At 59.5% G+C, this 18,346-nt stretch overlaps 1 protein-coding gene across 2 annotated transcripts in view; it reads right to left on the bottom strand.

Moving 5' to 3' along the window:
• The window catches only part of NOTCH1 (notch receptor 1), a 42,289-nt gene that overhangs the window by 8,997 nt on the left and 14,946 nt on the right, over positions 1–18,346 (bottom strand). Inside the window, exons 3-25 of one of the 2 annotated variants that reach the window (XM_059864914.1) lie at positions 15,183–15,445; positions 14,513–14,851; positions 11,463–11,585; positions 11,079–11,312; positions 10,808–10,963; positions 10,533–10,718; positions 10,017–10,130; positions 9,239–9,352; positions 8,030–8,263; positions 7,564–7,674; positions 6,723–6,915; positions 6,345–6,490; positions 5,695–5,808; positions 4,688–4,807; positions 4,283–4,435; positions 3,655–3,883; positions 3,321–3,522; positions 3,055–3,208; positions 2,629–2,813; positions 2,323–2,455; positions 1,758–1,877; positions 1,537–1,649; positions 530–1,101 (exon numbers count right to left, since the gene is read on the bottom strand). In XM_059864914.1, the coding sequence (XP_059720897.1) occupies positions 530–1,101; positions 1,537–1,649; positions 1,758–1,877; positions 2,323–2,455; positions 2,629–2,813; positions 3,055–3,208; positions 3,321–3,522; positions 3,655–3,883; positions 4,283–4,435; positions 4,688–4,807; positions 5,695–5,808; positions 6,345–6,490; positions 6,723–6,915; positions 7,564–7,674; positions 8,030–8,263; positions 9,239–9,352; positions 10,017–10,130; positions 10,533–10,718; positions 10,808–10,963; positions 11,079–11,312; positions 11,463–11,585; positions 14,513–14,851; positions 15,183–15,445 (4,308 nt within the window). Of the gene's footprint in view, positions 1–529; positions 1,102–1,536; positions 1,650–1,757; positions 2,016–2,322; positions 2,456–2,628; positions 2,814–3,054; positions 3,209–3,320; positions 3,523–3,654; positions 3,884–4,282; positions 4,436–4,687; positions 4,808–5,694; positions 5,809–6,344; positions 6,491–6,722; positions 6,916–7,563; positions 7,675–8,029; positions 8,264–9,238; positions 9,353–10,016; positions 10,131–10,532; positions 10,719–10,807; positions 10,964–11,078; positions 11,313–11,462; positions 11,586–14,512; positions 14,852–15,182; positions 15,446–18,346 lie in introns of both variants that reach the window. The other variant, XM_059864913.1, reaches the window with a different exon arrangement.

An 18,346-nucleotide genomic window follows, 5' to 3' on the forward strand; every position in this document is an offset into this window, starting at 1 on the left:
TGTAGGTGAGAGAGAGCAGCTGTTAAATTATAAAAGAAAAAGGGACAAATTGCTGTGACTCAGAGAAGACATGGGGACACAGAATAGTTACTAAGACCACAGTTGGTCCAGGAATCTGGGACTAAGTTCCTGCTGTTGCCAAAGACAATGTTTGGGAAATGCTTGGATGTTAACATCATCATGTTTCCTGGCTGCTTTTCCATCTGGGGTCTCCCTGCCTTGAAACTGTCTGTGTTATTGCTGTGAGTTGGAGAATTCACTTCTGTGGAGTGATACAAGAAAGGACAGGGAAGCCATCTGCAATGAGTCAAACCCAGAGAGCTTCCAAGTAGATGTAAACTCAGAAGGACCACAGGGAGATGTGGTTGCTTGAGTTGCTGTCTCACAGGCAGCAGAAGAGAATGTTGGGAATGAACAGCAGGCCTGAGTCTAGGAGTTTTACCAGATACAATCAGAACAACCAGAGGGTCACCAGAGATGCTGACCCTGATAGGCTTCAAAACAAGAAGGTTTTAAAGAAGCCACTTACTTGCACTGCCCCTCGTACTTCTGGCAGTCAAACCCATCGTAGAGGCAGCCAGCATTATTGCACTGAGAGTCACACTTGCCATCATTGAAATACTTCCAGCACTGCAGGGACTGGGAGCAGTTCTTCCAGGGGTCGTTGAAGTTGAGGGAGCAGTCGCCCCCGTCCCAGCCGCAGGCGTGGTTGTTGCATTTCCCGTCGCAGATCTTGTTGCCGGCGTAGCCCGCGCACACGGCGATCTCGCACTTCTCCTCGATCTTGGGGGGGATGATGTCCTGCCCGATGCCACCCTGGAAGTCGAAGTCCAGGATGTGGCAGTTGAGGCCGTTGAAGTTGGCGGGGCAGTTGCAGCGGTAGTAGGGGGCGGCGTCGCTGAAGAACTCGCAGGTGCCCCCGTTGTAGCAGGGGTTGGAGGTGCAGGGGCTGCTGGCCGGGTACTGGCACTCGGGGCCCGTGAAGGCCGGCGTGCACATGCACTTGGAGCTCTTGTGGATGGAGATGCAGGTGCCACCGTTCAGGCAGTGCAGGTTCCCACAGGTGCGGGAGTCGTTCTCGCAGGTGGCACCCACGAATCCCTGAGGAAGGGGCACAGCAAAGAGGGAGTTAGAAGCACTGATGCTGTGCTATGAGGAGCATTAACATACGTGTGTTCTGGGAAACTAAACCCACCCTCTAAAACTGGTGATGGGCAAGAACAATCTTGAATGTAAAGCTCGTTAGAGCATCCCCTCAAAGTGAAGGGAGCTCTTCTCCATAGCTCCCTGTCCCATTTTGTGTGGTGCAAATAACATTCAGCCTGTTCTACCTTCAGGCCTGAGCCATCTTCTCCTTAACTCTATTGCAGCATCCTTGCAAGCAGGGAGGGTGCACCTTTATGGATGCACCCACAGAAAAGCATCCTCCCATTCATGCCTGTCCCAGCAGGGGAAGCCTCAGGGACTAAACTGGCCTCTTGACCACCCCTCATGCTCATGGTCATTCCCTCCTCCTGGAGAGGAGCAGGCACCTACCGGGGGGCACTTGCAGATGAATCCACGGCCAGTGTTGCTGGCAACAGCACAGGTTCCCCCATTCCTGCAGGGTTTGCCCTTGCAGCCGTCCACCACGGTGTCACAGCGACGGCCTGCGAGGGAGAGGAGCGTGTGAGGAGCAGACGAAGGCTTGCAGGGATGCCTGGGGGGGCTGGGGGCTGCAGGCTGGGCCCTGGGAGCAGAAGGGATGCAGTGCTCACCTGCATAGCCAGGTCTGCACTCGCATTTGTAGTCGTTGACCCGCTGCACGCAGTTCTGGGTGCCGCGGGCGTCGCAGGGGTTGGACAGGCACTCGTTGACATCTCCCTCGCAGCGCTCCCCTACAAAGCCAGGGGGGCAGATGCAGCTGTAGCCACCTACCCGATCCTTGCACTTGCCATTGTTAAAGCACTTGGGCCCCAGGGTGACAGGATCAAAGAAAGGGCTGCAGTCATCCACATTGATCTCACAGTGCACCCCTAGAGAGAGGGGGGAACAACCCACACAGCTCATCAAACAGTATCGGGGGGCCCGCTGCTCCCTTGTGTGAGCCTGCCCTGCCCAGGGGCTGAGCCTGACCACGTCAGTGGCAGCCTAAGCCACCTCTGGGGCAGGAGGGACACAGCACCAAGTGGCCAAGGTCGCATGGCCTTGATGGCTAAGCCCACGAGCAAACACAAACCTCGCCCGCTGCGTTTGCTGCTGCCAGCCCGAGCAGCTAATGAGCAGAATCCAAGGATATCTGCACTCAACCCACTAATGCCCCAGCCTGGGGAATTAATTTACCTTGAGTTCCTCTGGGGCAGGAGCATTTGTAGGTATTGATGAGATCGATGCAAGTTCCTCCATTCTGGCAAGGGTGGGACAAGCATTCATTGATCTCCTCTGAGCAGTTAACTCCATGATAACCAGCCACACACTGCAAGGAGGAAAGAGAGGAACTATCAGAGAGGTTCCTTCCATTCCCACACGGCTCTAGGAGCATAGCCAGCACCCAAATCTCCAACTTGGTAAAGGGGCATCATTCAAGGGCAGCAGAAAAGCAGTAACTGAGCCTTTTCTCCTGGGAATTCCTGTCTCCCAGGTACCCACCTCGCAGGAGTAGCCTCCCAGGTAGTCTGTGCAGGTGGCTCCGTTCTGGCAGGGGTTGGGGGAGCATTCATCCACCTGCTCCTCGCAGTAGCTGCCGGTGTAGCCGGCTTGGCAGCGGCAGAAATGAGTGTTGCCAGTGTCAACACAGAGCCCCGAGTTCCTGCAGAGATGTGCTACATCGATACCTGTCAGGGAGAGCAGAGTGAGATGCAGGGACTTTGGTGACACCCACACACCACAGGGCCATGTACTGGCCACCACACATCCCACAGGGAATCACAGCCTTGGGTGTGCATTGCTAGAGCAATTCCTGAGATTGCTGTCCCAGAGATTGCCACCAAGAGAACTGTCACATCCCTGCTCAGCGCCCAGCACAGGGGACACTTGGGACCCCAGCCTGGCCCTGTACACAGGGCAGGGCCTTACCTTGCTGCTTAGCAGCCACCTCGCAGGACACGCTGGGGACATCGCAGTAGAGCCCTGTCCAGCCGCTGTTGCACTCGCAGTGGTACAGGTTGCTGGTCTGCCAGCACTTGCCTCCGTTTTTGCAGGGCGAGGAGTCACACCAACGCACCAGGTTCTGGGGGAGCAGAGCAAGAGAGGAGGGTGAGGACCCAGCAGGGCTCCTGCAGGAGTGGAGACTGCAGTGACCCCCAGATCCCCACAGCAGCATCCACCCAAGCCTCCTGTACCTGGCAGTTGAGGCCGGTGTATCCCTGGGGACAGGTGCACTTGTACGTCCCGTAGCTGTCCTGACACGTGCCCCCATTCAGGCACGGCTTGGAGTCACACTCATTGATGTTGTGCTCGCAGTAGCTGCCCGTGAAGCCGGGCAGGCAGACACAGGTGAAGGTGTTGATGCCATCCACGCATGTGCCACCGTTGAAGCAGGAGCTGGAGACACAGACACCACGCCCCAGTGAGCCACAGCTGGTCGTGCCCCACGCCAATGGCCCCACACACCAACCCAGGGCTATGGGATGGCACAGGGACCTCAGCCCCGTGTTCCAGCTGGCAGGACTGTACCTCTCTGTGCAGTCAGGGGTGTTGTTCTCGCAGTGGATGCCACTGAAGCCAGAGGGGCAGGTGCAGGTGTAGCTGTTGACGCAGTCAGTGCAGTTGGCCCCGTTCTTGCAGGGGTTGCTGGCGCACTCATTGATGTCCTCCTCGCACTTGGGCCCACGGAAACCAGCCAGGCACTCACAGAAGAAGGTGCCAATGCCATCGGAGCAGGAGCCACCATTGTGGCATGGATCTGGAGAGGAGGGACGTACATGTGAAGATGTGATGGGTCCAGCTGTGGTGCTGCAGCCTAGCCCGGGAGCTGCCTCACGGCACTGTCCCCATACACATTCCCTGGCCATATGGAGCTATGGGACTGAGCCCATGGACTGGGCAGAAGCCACACCAACCCCTCCAGGAAACTGGGCACAAGGAGAACCCATGGCACACATTGTCCCCCCCCTGCCTCCTTCCTCCTGACACATCTCAACAGGGACATGCCTGAGGTGGCCCAAAAGCCAAGCAGGGCTCACAGCACAGCCCAGGCCACAGTGGCAGCAGGGCTGGTCCATACATGGAGAATCCCAGCCCCAGGAAGGGTGATGAGGCCCGGGCTGGGCTGGGTGCAGGCAGGGGCAGCCCCTGCTCTTACTGGGCTTGCAGTCGTCGATGTCGGTGTCGCAGTTGCGGCCGGAGAAGCCGGTGCGGCAGGCGCAGCGGTAGCTCCCGTTGGTGTTCTGGCACGTGGCCCCATTCCTGCAGGGGCTCTTCACACACTCATTGATGTCAATCTCACAGGTCTGACCTGGGGACACAGCAGGACAGGGATTGTGTGGGCTGGGGGTGCTGGTGAAAGCCCTGGGGTGACAAGGGCATCATGGGCACAGCTCCTACCAGGGCAGAAGCCAAGGGATGCAGGCAATGGTTGTGTCCTATCCACCCAGCTGAGCCATGGGCCAGGTCAGAACCCTCCCCAAGGCCTGGCTCCCTCCCCTATGCCTTTCCCTTCCTGAGGGGAGTGGGGGGGGTCTAACCCCCATAAGGGCCATGTCCATACCTTGCCAGCCAGGAGGGCAACTGCAGGAGAAGCTCTTGTAGTCCTCTGACTCCTGGCACTCGCCACCATTCTTGCAGGGGCTGCCAGCACAGGGGGCCAGCACATCCTCACAGGTGGCTCCTGCACAGGCACAAGCACCCGCTGACACCCTCCAAAAGGACAGGTGGCCCAAGACCCCACTATCCCTGTCCCCTGTTCAGGGCTGCTGCCAGTATGGGGAAGGCTCTGCACTTCCCCAGCACCCAGGGCAGCCCAGTTGGGGCTGTCTCCTCCATTCTGGGTCACACATGACCCCGAACCCCCACAAACTTTTAAGCCCTGGCTATCTGGGCTGCATGAACAGCACTGTACACTTCCTTTGGCAGGGAAGTGCTGCTCGGGGTGTCTTTTCCCCCTTGCACTCCCTCCCCCCTTCCCTCTCCGCTGCTTTTCCTGTTTACGTCCAGCCAAGGGACACGTTCCCTCCGAACCCTTATCTTCCCTGTCAGCCAATATCTCCTGAACTGGCCTTTGCTATTTTCCAGAGCCTTCCCCTCCCCGCCTGCCCAGTCCCCATCCCCCCCAGGGGTTTCTATGGCCACTGGAGAGGGCAGGAAACAGCTCATGGCTTCCTGCGATTGTGCTGGGCTGCGCGGGCGGAAGCGCAGGGCCGGCAAACAGGAATCGGCTCAGCAGAATCCCCCGGCCCCTCGGCCTTGGATCGCCCCTTCCAGCACGGGCATCGTGGCTGGGGATGCTGGGGTGTCAGTGGGGCAGCCCCCGGGTGCTGCTGCCCCCGAGCCACCCTCCAGGAGGAGGAGGAAGAGGAGGAAGGGAGGAAGCTCCTGCAGATTTCCTCCGGCTGCGCTGTGGAGAGGTGAGCTGTGGCTGCGGGCAGCCCCTTGGCAGGGCAGAGGGAGGGAAGCCTTCCTGCTCAGTGCCAGCTCATGTGCTGGGGACCAGTTTGGTGTCACACGTGAAGCAGAAACTCCACAGGGTTGTGGTGGGGCACGGGCTGCTCCCCTCACCTGTGTAGGGCAGGAGGCAGTTGCAGGTGTAGCCAGCAACGTCATCAATGCACGTGCCCTGGTTCAGGCAGGGGTTGGAAGCACATTCGTTGATATTGGTCTGGCAGTTGGGGCCTGTGTTAAGAGAAATAGACAGAAGTGGCTGTGATGGAGGTGTGCTGGTGGCAGGGGGCTGAAGGCACAGTGGGGACATGGTGGCAATGACAACAGCACACCCATTGCCCTGGGAAAGCCTGCTGTGCTCAGCTCCAGCCCTGAACTCTGCTGAAGGTCTCCAGGAGGGCTGCACTGCCACAGCTCCCAGCCACACCTGAGGCTCCACTGTCCCCAAAATGAAGCCTCCAGCTCACCCAGCGTCATGGAACACCCACCTACAGCTCCCACCCTAGCCTCAGTGTGGGGGAAACATGGCAGCATCCCTGGCTGCACCCTGAGAATCATGGAATAACAGACTTGTTAATGCTGGAAAAGCCCTCTAAGATCACCCAGTCCAACCATTAACCCAGCAACACTATGTTCCACATCCACACCCCCTTTGAAGACTTCCAATCCTGGTGACTCCAGCACTTCCCTGAGCAGCTACCTCCAGTGCCTGACCACCATTTCCAGGAAGAAATTGTTCAGGATATCCAACCTAACCCCCCACTTACCACTGAAGCCCTCCCTGCAGGTGCAGATGTAGCCACTGGTCATGTCCTTGCAGGTGCCACCGTTCATGCAGGGGTTGGATTCACACTCGTTGTTGTTAATGTCACAGTTTGTCCCACTCCAGCCAGGGTCACAGTCACACTTGTAGCTTTGGAGAAAAATTGGGGCATAAAGATCTGGTCCATCCCAGCCTTCTAAGCTGCATCAGCCATCATTTATCCAGCAAATCCTGTCCCTTCAGGGAAATATCCCATGGCACTGGCTCAGAGCATGGACAAGCACCAGCTCAGGGGACAGATGCTCGCCCTCCTCTACCCTGACTTTGTGGGGACCCTTTGGTCCCTGCAGCCCCCCAGCAGCCCCTGCACCCTCCAGCCTACCCATTCAATCCATCGTGGCATTTCCCATGGATGCAGGGGTTGCTGTTGCACTCATTCACTTCAGACAGGCACTTGGGGTCGTGGAAGCCCTCGGGACAGAGGCAGGTGAAGCCATTGATGCCATCCTTGCAGGTGCCCCCGTTGTGGCAGGGGTTGCTGGCACACTCGTCGATGTTGATGTTGCACATGCGCCCTGGCAAAGGGGGAGCAAGGAACAGTTACCCCATGAGCATGAACAGCACAGCCTGGGGAGTGCACCCACCAGGCAGCTCCCCCTCCAGCCACCCAGGGAGTGTCTGCTGGAGGCTGGCATCTCTGCACACCCTGCATCACCTGCCTGCCTTCATTAAATGGGACTGGGAAGAGGCCGTGCCCTGGGCTGCTGTGGCCCAGGAGGGAACACCAAAGGGAGGAGGTTTCAGCCTGTAACCCAGGGAGGAGGTTTCAGCCTGTAACCCTACCTGCCACGGCTGACAAAGCCAGGCTTTATTTCAGCTCCCGGCAGGCCTGAGGACAAGGGGCCGCGCGAGCGGGGAGCGGTGGGGGCTGCTCCCATCAAAGCCCTCCACCATTTCCAGCAGCCATCAAACAAACCAGTTGGACAAGGCAGCAACCTGATACCCATGGGAGTGGGCGCAGCAGGAGTCGAATTCGCAGCACCAGACACCCCTTTGATTTCGGACTGAGCCGGGGTCACCCTCCTGAACAAGCAGGAGCGCTGGAGGGTGTAAAACCTCCTACAAGCAGGATGGCAGCATCCCCCCTCCTTATTCCACCCTTGTCCTGGTTTTGTGAGGCACCAGCAGCTGCAGGTCCCCAGGGTGTGAGGCCCTGCTCTCACCTGTGTACCCCGGCTCGCAGGTGCATTCATAGCCATTGATCTTGTCGATGCACTTGCCATAGTCACAGGGGTTGCTGGCACAATCATCCAGGTTGATCTCACAGTTGGAGCCTGGGGAGGAGAGGGGGGATTGTTAGGGGGTCCCCAAGAGGAGAGGGATGTCATTAGGAGGTCCCCAGACCCGTCAAAGCAGTAAAATGAACCCTGCTGGCACCAACTGCCACCGCCGCCCCACAACAAAGCGCCTCCGCCATGGGCAGCCCCTGGCTGGGGTGTGGCTCCTGCCTGAGCCGGGCACCAAACTGGGAGAACTCGCCCTCACCCAGGATGCCCCAGGCCGGCCCTGGCACCAGGGTGGCTGCTGGTGGTGGCCCAGGGCCAACCTGCCCCGAGAAGAGGACGGGAGTGGGATGCTGCACCAGCACTGCTGACCCATGTGGAGCCACAGGGGTTCCCTCCTGCTCACCCGTGGTCCCTTTGAGGCAGATGCAGTTGTAGGCGTTGTTCCTGTCCTGGCAGGTGCCCCCGTTTTTGCAGGGCTGGCTCTGGCACTCGTTGATGTTGATGTCGCAGCGGTGGCCCGTGTAGCCAGGCTGGCAGAGGCAGGTGAAGGAGGCGATGCTGTCCTTGCAGGTCCCATAGTGGCACGGGTCAGGGTCACACTCATCGATGTCGATCTCACAGTGAGCACCTGTGAAACCTGCCAGCAGCAGGACAGACACAGGGTGAGGATGGGGGACAAGGGGTGGGGATGGGGGACACTCCTTCCCACCCTCTCCAGGTGTGAGGCAGCGCACCAGGGTGCCTTTACCTGCCCCACTGGGATCTCTGAGACCCCCAGGAGCGGGGTGCAGGCAGGGAGCACCCCGATGTGCTGGTGGGGGGGCTGGTCAGACCCCAGCCCGGGGGCTTTGTCCCGGGGTGCACAATGACCTGCATTAAAGCAGCCTGGGCTGCAAGCGGGGCCCCGCGCTCGTCCCGGCGCGCACGGGGGGGGGGGGGGGCCGGCCGCAAGCACCCCCCAATAATAACCCCCCCGGCAGCTCCTATTCTCCTGGCCAGCTCCCTCCCCGCCGGGTTTGGGGGTGGAGAGCCGAGGACAAAGTACAGCTTTGACTAGACCCCGCCAAGCCCACATAGCAGCTTTTCATCGGAGCTTGGCATTAGCAAGACACTAATTAGAGGCCATTCAGCTGGAAGATTTCTGGCGGGAGCTGCTCCACAAAAGAGCCACTGTTTGCCACCAGGGCTCAAGTCATCATTTTGTGCAACTGCTCCTTGGGTTTCGGTCGGCGAGCCCCCGTGGCCCTGCACCTTGCATCCCCATAGAGGCAGCTTTATTCCTTCCTTCCTGCCTTCCCCCTCGCTGCCGCCTCGGCAGGCGGGAGCACAGTGGGACGGCTGCTGCGGGGCCACACCTAAGGAGTGCCAGGCTCCACACACCTGGCTCCGGGGATAGCAGGCTCCAGAGCTCGACTTGTTCTGCCAACACCAGGGAAAGGGACATCGTGCCTCACAAGAGTCACATCAGCAGGGACCAACCTCACTGATGGATGGCTTGGTGACACCTGCCACAGCAGGTGCTTGCAGAGGTGGGCACTGAATGATTTGTCAATGTGGTTTTATAGCACATCACGGGGCAGGTGATCCCCACAGCCCACCAGGATCCCCTCACCTTCAGTGCACTCGCAGCTGTAGGTGTTGGGGCCATCCACGCACTTGGCACCGTTCTTGCAGGGGGTGCTGGCACACTCATCAATGTCAAACTGGCACAGGTGCCCGTTGAAGCCTGCAACGGAGGGAGAAGTCACGTCCCTGCACACGGCTGTACCCGCCAGGCACCCCTCCTTGCCAGGCTCCCCTCCTTGCCAGGCTCCCCTCCCTGCCGCCGGGCAGCTCCCGCTGGGCCCCCCCCGCCCCGCTCCCGCCGGCCCCCCGCATCCCGGCTGGGGCGCCGGGTTTCCATGGGGACGGCTGCTGGGGGCCCTGAATGCGGGGCTGCGACCCACCATTGAGAGCATCTTATTTACATCTCTAGAGGAGCAAAGTCTCTGAACTTCAAAACCTCCTTTCACAGATTAACCGTCTCCCCATTCTCTGCTCCACCCCGTGACTTTGACACCGCATTCAAAGCCGCTGGTGCGGCCCCCCCAGCCCCCAGCCCTCCTTCCCAAAGAGGGGCCTTTTCAAGTGCAAAGCCGTGGGGTTTAATCCTCCTTCCCCTCTCCCATGGGCGGGAGCTGGAGCAGCATGGCCTGCACGGGGCTCAGCCCCTCACTGCAATTGGAGAAGCTCCCTCCAAAGCACCAAGAGGTGCTCACTACGCTCTCCCCATTTCGGAGGGCTATGAAATTTAAGGAGCTCATTCTTGGCTCGAACCAGGATGCATCCTGGCTTTGTTTCCACCACAGTGGCAGTGGGATGGCTGCTGGCAGTGGGAGGGTGCCACGTACCAGTGGGGCACTCGCAGTGGAACTCGTTGATCTTGTCCAGGCAGTTGCCGTTGTGCAGGCAGGGGCTGCTGGCGCACTCGTCCGTGTTGATCTCGCAGTAAACCCCCTCGTACCCTGCCGAGAGACCCAGCACTGTCACAGGGCTGACACGGCCCTACTATGGGTTTGTTACACCCAGGCACACCTGGATCTCCTGTCTTTAAAAGGCAGCTCAGGGGCTGTTCTACATGTGGTGGGATTTGATGCACAAGCTGCTCCTCGGATCAACAGGTTTTGGCTCAATCCAAGCCAAGGTTGGCAAGAGGAGGAGTTCAGTGTAGGGCTGATGGTGCCCAAATCTCACTTCTTGTGCCCCCACCACTCAACCTTTACTGAGCTCTTTCTTTTCGGTGCCATCCCCAGGCACACAGGAGATGCTGACCCAAGCCCACACTGAGCTGAAGCTCAGGGGCACTCAAAGCCCTCCCACTGCCCACCCCCAGCACCAAGGCTGAGTCCATGGGGCTGCCCACACACCGGGCATGCAGATGCACTGGAACTCCCCAATCTGGTCCAGGCAGGTGGCATCATTCTGGCAGGGGTTGGAGAGGCACTCATTGACATCAATCTCACAGCGAGGGCCTGAGTAGCCCTGCAGACACTGGCACTGGAAGGACCCCTGAGTGTTGATGCACTTTCCTGCATGCTCACATGGGTTGGCTCCTGTAAAACACAAGCACAGCTCTCAGGACTCGCTCCTGGCTGTGCCAGAGCCCTCTCCAACCATGCTGCTGTCCCCCATGTGAGCTCACCCAGCGAGCACTCGTCCACGTCCTGGTTGCAGGCTGGCCCCATGTACCCCGAAGGACACGTGCAGATGGCTTTGCCATTGACGGGGTTGGTGTCGCAGTTGGAGCCCTCGTTGCAGGGATTGCTGATGCAGGCATCATCCAGGTGGCACAGCAAACCTGGGCACCCAAAGGCACGTCAAGGATGATGGGCACACGAGTCACTGCCAACCGAGACCGCACCAAGGAGCCAGGGGACATGCAGGGCAGGGGACAAGGCGGGACAGGGCCTCACCTGTGCGGCCGTGGGGGCACTCGCAGTAGAAGGAGGCCACGCGGTCGTGGCAGGTGGCCCCGTGGAAGCAGGCGGCCATGGCGCAGTCGTCGATGTTCTCGCTGCAGTCCTCGCCCGTCCAGCCGTTGACACAGACGCAGTTGTAGCCGCCGTGGTTGTTGTGGCAGGTGCCACCGTTCTGGCAGGCGTTGGGCATCAGCTGGCACTCATCCACGTCCTCAGTGCAGTACTGACCTGCCAGGGGACAGGGCACCTGCATGAAGCTGGCAGTGACTGCTCCTGATGTGAAGCAGGATGGCTCTGCCCACACTGTGCCCAACATCCCCCCCGAGCAGGACCCCTCCTCGCAGCCCAGCCCTGTGCCACCATCATTCCTGGCATTACCTGTCCACTCAGGTGGGCACTGGCAGTTGTAGGTGTTGACGCCATCCACGCAGGTTCCCCCATTCTTGCAGTTGTTGCCTGGGCAGTCATTGATGTTCTCCTCACAGTTCTGACCCGTGAACCCTGCGCAGAGGAGATGCCTGCCATGATGCCAACTCACCCACAGGCTGTGTCACCACCGTGCCCCTCACCACCCCCCACCTGCAGCAGGTTCATTATCAGGTGCTGAGCGTGTGCCAGGTGGCTTTGAAGCAGATGCCTGGTTTGATCTTCATCCCCATTCCGCCTCTACTGGGGCCTGGCAGGCAGCAGCTTCCTCTGCACAGGGCAGGCTGTCCCTGCTGCCAGAGCCTCCAGCCCTGGAGACGCTTGCCCTGAGCAGTGGAGGATCTGACTCCACACAAGCCAGAACGAAGCAGGGCTGCTCCCACGAAGGCTTGTGGCACCCAGTGCTGAATCACCGGGGTTTAATTTCACTTGTAAAGAGCCTCAGCAGCAGTGCTTGCCCCTGAGGGACATCCAAGTCCCTGCCAGGGCGAGCCAACGTCCCACACGGCCCTGGGCTCATCCCAGCCCACCTCCTGCTTGGGTTTGTTATCAGCTCCAGCTGATAGCATGGAAACCCTGCCACCCCCAGCCTCTGCAGCAGGAGCACAGCAGCCAGGCCCTCCTCAGGACATCTGCCAAGCCACCTCTGACTGACATTTGTGTTAAAAGCTGCTTTTACAGTGCGACCCTCAAAGCTCTCGACCCAGCTGCTCGGGGTTTGGGATGGCAATGCCAGCCCGCAGTGCCAGTGTCCATCTGCAGCTCCCTTAGACTCCCCAGGGCATTCTGCAGGTCCATACCAGGCTGCTCCCCATCCAGGCACCAAAAAAGGTCACCTGCACAGGTAATTACCAGGTGCCCAGACTCATTCTCTGTGGGACCCCAGACCCTGGCCCAGCTGGGAGCTTTCCCCTCACTCTCTCCACGTTTTCCTCTCCTCATCTCCATCACATGGGGAGCAGCCACAGCTTTTTCTGATTGCTGGTAGGAGCCCAGAGCAGATAACATTGATTTGCACCTCACTTTTAAGCAGTGGGGCTGAGCCTGAGCAGCCATAGCTCACAATGTCCTAGACACCAGGATTAACTCATTTTGAACCATCCAAATGAGTAATTAGCACGGCAATTACTTTAAACTCAGGGTTACATTCTGCAGCGATGGCACGATAAAACAGCCAAGATTAGTCTAACTTGAAGAAACCCGGTACAGCCAGGCCTCTCCAGGAATGAAAAGGGGACATTGTTCCACGTTTGCTGCGCCACATACCAGCATATCAATCACCCCCTTATCACGAGCAGCAGCCCCCTGTCCCTCTGCTGCAGTGCAGCTCCTGCATTGTGTGCACTGGAGGAGCTGTTGAGGGACCCCCTGTTCCCCGGGGCAGTGGCTGTGCCACCCCACGGGAGGTGAAGCAGCTCCTGCAGGATGCAAATCTCCTGGAAGCAGCCCACGGAGCCGCAGCTGGGTGTGACAGCGCCGATCCTGCCGGGAGCAGGGCTGTGCCCCGGGCTGTGCCTCACCCCGCCGTGCAGTGAAAGTGCCTCGTCAGCAGAACGGCAGGGCAGGGCACAGCTCCTCCTGCACCTCCACCCGCCCATCCCTGCGAGACAGGGCTCGGAGCTGCTCCAAAGGAGCATCGCTCCCGGGAGCTCGTCCTGGAAGGAAAGGCTTCCTTCCTAGCACTGCTGGCTCGGTCAGCCCCACACCTCCCTGTCCCTAAGGACAGGAGCTTTGCTGCAGCCTGGGTGAGCTGTGGAGGGGGTGAGGCAGGAGATCCTGCAGGGCCCTGTCTGTGCTGGATGGCTGATGAGATTCCTGAGGTACTGCAGCTAAAAGCTTTTGAAAGGGGGTGGAACCTCTGAACCTGTGTCAGACATCACGACAAGATCCCCCAGACAGATCACAGGGATCACTTATCTGCCTTAACCCAGCAGGGTGTGGGTGTCTGTGCCATCTGGGAGACCCCATGCCCACCTTGATGCCACGTCCCCAGCAGAGATGGGGCAGGAGCTACAGGGAGGGAGGCTGGAGCTCCCCATGGCAGTGCCCAGCCCTGCCCAGGGTGCAGAGCAGAGAAGTCACCCAACCCTCATCCTGCTCTGGCCACTGCTGGGCTATGGGTGACCAAAGGATCAAACCAACCCCACAAGAGACTCCTCAGGCACCACAGTGCTGCCCACAGCTTCCTTCCCAGGGACAGAGTGGGTGCATCCCTTCCACATCTGCCACAGCTGGCCAGTGTGGCTGGCTCGGGTGAGGACAGCACTCAGCCCAGGAAACAACCTGGGCTGAGCGTGGCTCTGGGCTGAAACTCCAGTTTCATTTCTCCAGCTGACCCAGTGGGAGAGCGTGGAGCTGCTCAGTTCCTTCTGCTCTCTGCCCTTACTGCACTGCAGACCCACTGTCTGAGGGCAGAAGCGAAAGGGCTTGCTGGGGTCAGGGAGGCCTTTCACAGCTGCTGTACTTCTCCAGGGTTTGCAGAGTGCCAAGCTCCTTTCCAGGATGCCAAGATCCCTTCCAGGGCACTGAGCTCCCAGGACAGTGCCTACCAGGCCCCTCCAAAGGACTCCTCCATGCCAGAGGCTGCAATCCTGCTCCAGAGTTTGCCAGAGGGAGCAGCAGCGAGCACAGAGAGGGTCTTCCTTCCCCAGCTCCATGAGCACTCGGAAACTTTCCAAAATAGCTGTTCCGGGCTAATTATTCCATTCTGGAAGTGGATTAAGCTAAAGCGGAAAAAGGCACTCTTATTCTGGAATATGAGCATCCGCACAGGGGCCTCTGCTCAAACAGTTGTTTTGGAAGAGCTATTTTGGTGAAGCACAAAGTATATAAAGCCCCCAGATGAACTCTCCTCCTCAGCCATCGCTGCCCAACGTCTTCCCTAAAGCACACAGCACAACCAGCCCGCAGCCAGAGGGTTTGGCTCTCCCACGCTCACAACCTGCTGGGAATTCAGGCACCACTCATTTAGGGTGGTAGTCCCCATGCCTTCCCCTCCCTACCTGGCAGGCAGGTGCAGTCGTAGGTGGTGTCCCCAATCTGGCGGCAGGTGCCCCCGTTCTGGCAGGGCGACGGGTTGCAGGGCACGTAGAGGTGCTCGCAGTTCTGCCCAGTGTAGGCTGGCTTGCAGGAGCACTGGTAGGTGCCCACCTCGTTGGTGCAGCTGCCCCCGTTCTTGCAGACAGGTGGGGAGATGTTGCACTCGTTGACGTCCTGCTTGCAGTTGGCGCCGTGGAAGCCGGCGGTGCAGCGGCAGATGTAGTGCGCTTCGAAGGGCACGCACTGGCCCCCGTTGGCACAGGGGTTGGAGGCACAGGGGTCGGCCTGCTGGCAGGTCTTACCTGGGGAGGGCAGGGAGGGAGGGTGAGGATGCAAACAGCAGCTCAGCTCTTAATGCCAGAGATCTACACCGGGGTGCAGACCCGGATCTGGGATTGGTTGTACCTGATCCCCCTAACTCAAACTGCCACCCCCCAGATCTGGGACTGGTTGTACCTGATCCCCCCACTGTGCAGTAGAGTCGCAGTTCCCTCAGCTGCCATCCACCCACCCCCAACCACCTTTGCAGACCCCCCTCCCCACCTCCCCAAAACCAAACTCACAGGCAGCTCTCCACCCCTGTGGCAGCCCATCCCTCCCCACCGGGCCATGCCCCCGGGTGCCACCCCTCACCTGACCAGCCGGGCGGGCAGCGGCACTTGTACTCGCTGAGCGTCAGCAGGTCGCAGGTGCCGCCGTTGCGGCAGGGGTTGCTGAGGCAGACGTTGTCGCGGGGCGTCAGGCACAGCTCGTCGGTGAAGCCCAGGCGGCAGGCGCAGCTGTAATCCACCGTGCTGCCGCGCACCAGCGCCGTGCAGGTGCCCGCGTTCTTGCAGGGGGAGCTCAGGCAGGGGTTGGGCAGCTGGCACCGCTCGCCCACGTAGGCACCGCTACACCTGGCAGGGGCGAGACGCGCCGTCAGCGGGATGGCCCCGAGCGGCCCGAGGGCACTGAGAGCCCCCGGGACCGGCCCAGCCCAGCCCCGCACGTCTGCTCCGGGCTGGGAAGGGGAGGATGAAAGGTGCTGGGAACAAAGGCGTCCCCCATGGAGGGGCCTGTGCTGACTTGCACAACCGCAGCCGCGGCGCTGACATCCCGCGTCTCATCGCAGGGAGATTCTTCTCCCTCCCCTCCCTGCTGAAGGGGAAATCGAGGCACAAGGGACACACAGCTGGGGCAAGAGGAGCATCCCCATACCCACACCAAATCCACGGGGCCGGGCAGAATGGGGACAGCCCTGCTCCCTGCCCACGCTGGAGTCTCTGCTGCACCAGGGCTATTTTTATGCTCCCTCCCTCCTAAATCACTCAAACACAATTAAGCAGGGGCTCAGCATTGGCTGGCAACAGGTGGGACAAGTTCCTGCTCCTCGAAGTCAGCTGAGAGCTTCCCCAAAGCCAAACCCTGCACAAGGAGGCTGAGTGGCTCTGGCTGCTGCATCCCTCTGCGTGGGGGCCCTGAGAAAAGAACCCCTGATGCCACCACCAGCTTCACCATCTGTCACCACTGGCCACCTGGGCACCAGAGATACGCCCTGAGGGCAAACCCCACCAGCCATCCTGGTGGGCCTGGGCAGGATGTGTGGCTGGCCGGACCCTGCAGAGGGGGCAGGATGAGGATGGAGTAAAGCTATGCACCTGACACTCAAAAAAAATCCCAGGGATGAGGCACAAACCCCCCTGCTTGGGGGTAAGGCAACCCTAGCTGGAGGTGATGGGGAAGGTGACAGCACTTGGGGGTACCCAGGGTGCTGTGGCAGGTCAGGCTCAGGGCACCACAAGCTCACACCTGTTGCCATCAGATCTGGTGGGACATCGCATTCCTGAGCCTCCTGCACGCCTCCAAGGCTCCTGTGGCAAGGGGGCGGGCAGGGGGGTCCCAGAGGATGCTGCAGAGCACAGCAGTCACCTGCAACCTCCAAAACAAGCCCGTGGGGCTCCTCTGGGGAAGCACAACCAGCAAACCCCACCCTCAGCCGCCCCAGCCCGGAGCCACAGCGCTTTGCCGGCGGCAAGACCACGTTTCAGCCGCGCTCCCCCTCTCCTCCTACTTTTTTTTTTTTTTCCCTTCTTTTTCTTTTTTTTTTTTTTTTTTTTTTTTTAACCCAATTCTGATTTCATTGTTGAGGATTGTGTGAGAATTTGTCAGGATTCGGAGACATTTTGAGTTAATGAGACGGCATTATCCAGGCCAAATGAAAAAGAAAATGTGTATAATAATAAATCAGGGCATCTGCTCGGCACACAAAGGGCGGCGGGGAGCAGGTGTGCATCCTAATGAGGCTCAGCAGCTGCCGGCGCCCGCGGACGGTGCCCGGCTCGCCGGCGGCTCCGAGCCCCGGGCGCCGCGGCCGCTTCTGGGTGGCTGCGCGGGGGAATGCGGAGCTTGGGGCCGCCTGAGAAGGGCTCTTTGTGCGGGGCCGGGCACGGGCACAGGGACAGCGAGAGGAGCAGGCTCAGGCACGCCGCTGGGCTGTGCAGTCATCTGGCAAAACCCCGGCCCGGCCGCACCGCACACGCTTTTTTTCTTAAAACAATCCCCCCGCGCTGTGCGGGGCTGGCGGACAGCGGAGGCTCCGATGGGAGGGAAAGGAGGGGGGAAAAGGGGGAATGAGGAGAGGGGGAAGAAAAAGGGGAATGAGGAGAGGGGAAAAAAAAAGTTGATGCTGGACAAAGAGGTGCGGTGGCAGCGCGGGAAGCGCTGGGCGCGGTGGTGCCACCACGGGAGAGGGACACGGTGATGCTGGGGGACCAGAGGGGATGCTCGGCATCCCCGGCCAAGGCTGGAGGCCAGGAGGGCTCTCTGGAATTGGGGTTCCTGCGCTGTGAGGTCGGGAGAGGGACACACAGCCCGAAGCCCTCCCACCGAATGAATTGTTGGACCGATTCTGATTCCAGCGCAGGCAAGTGGGGGTTTGAACACATGGATGGGAAACCAAAGTAAATCCCAGCCTGAGTCTGGGCGGGGTTATTAGCCAGGAGGTTAATTAGCGATGGGAAGAAGAACCCTGAGGGACAGGGAAGCCCCTGCCTGAAGGCACAGGGTGGGTTGGGGTCAGTGGCAGTGCCCGGGCTGGGGCTGCCTCACTCCTGCTCAGGGGCTTTCCAGGCTTGTGCTTCAGGAAACCCCTCAAGTTTCAGGGAGTTGGTAGATTATTTTAAAATTAATTTCGATTTGTTTAAGAGCTGATTTATGGCCACAATCAACTCCAGAAGTGAGAAGAGTGCAGCAGATGGCAGGGAAGAGCTCAGCTTGGAAGGGCTGAGATGGGCACAGGTGGGCCATCAAGTCCAGAGTACATTCATACTCCATATTTCTCCTCCCAAAAGGGGCATTCCCATCAAGTTTTCAGGAAAAAAGCACCACAGCACAGGCATCCTTCCAATCCAGCAGTCACTGCTCTAACCCAAGGAGGAGTTTCTATCATTCCACATGGGGCTGTGCAGCACAGACCCTCTGACCTGCCCAGCAACTCCCAACCTCACACACCCACTGCACACACAGCTCCCAGCACGGGGAACCTCCCAAATCTTTCCATGGTTTCTAAGTCATCTTTGTGCCCAGGACATCCTCCTCCCTCACACCTGGTGGATTCCACACTGCTCCTGCATCTTCTGTAGAAGCCTCAGCAGAGAACGGGGCTGTTCCTGCCCTCTCTGCAACAGCAGGTCTGGGACAAGCAGGGAAGAGCACATTCCCAGCTGTGGATGGAGCCACAGGATGAATTTCACTGTTCCCTCTCCTCACCGGTCCCAGAGTTCACTCACAGACAGAGACTGGAGCTGCATTTCAAAGCC

The sequence above is a fragment of the Haemorhous mexicanus genome, chromosome 21 (genome assembly GCF_027477595.1).
Source record: "Haemorhous mexicanus isolate bHaeMex1 chromosome 21, bHaeMex1.pri, whole genome shotgun sequence".
Taxonomy (NCBI): domain Eukaryota; kingdom Metazoa; phylum Chordata; class Aves; order Passeriformes; family Fringillidae; genus Haemorhous; species Haemorhous mexicanus.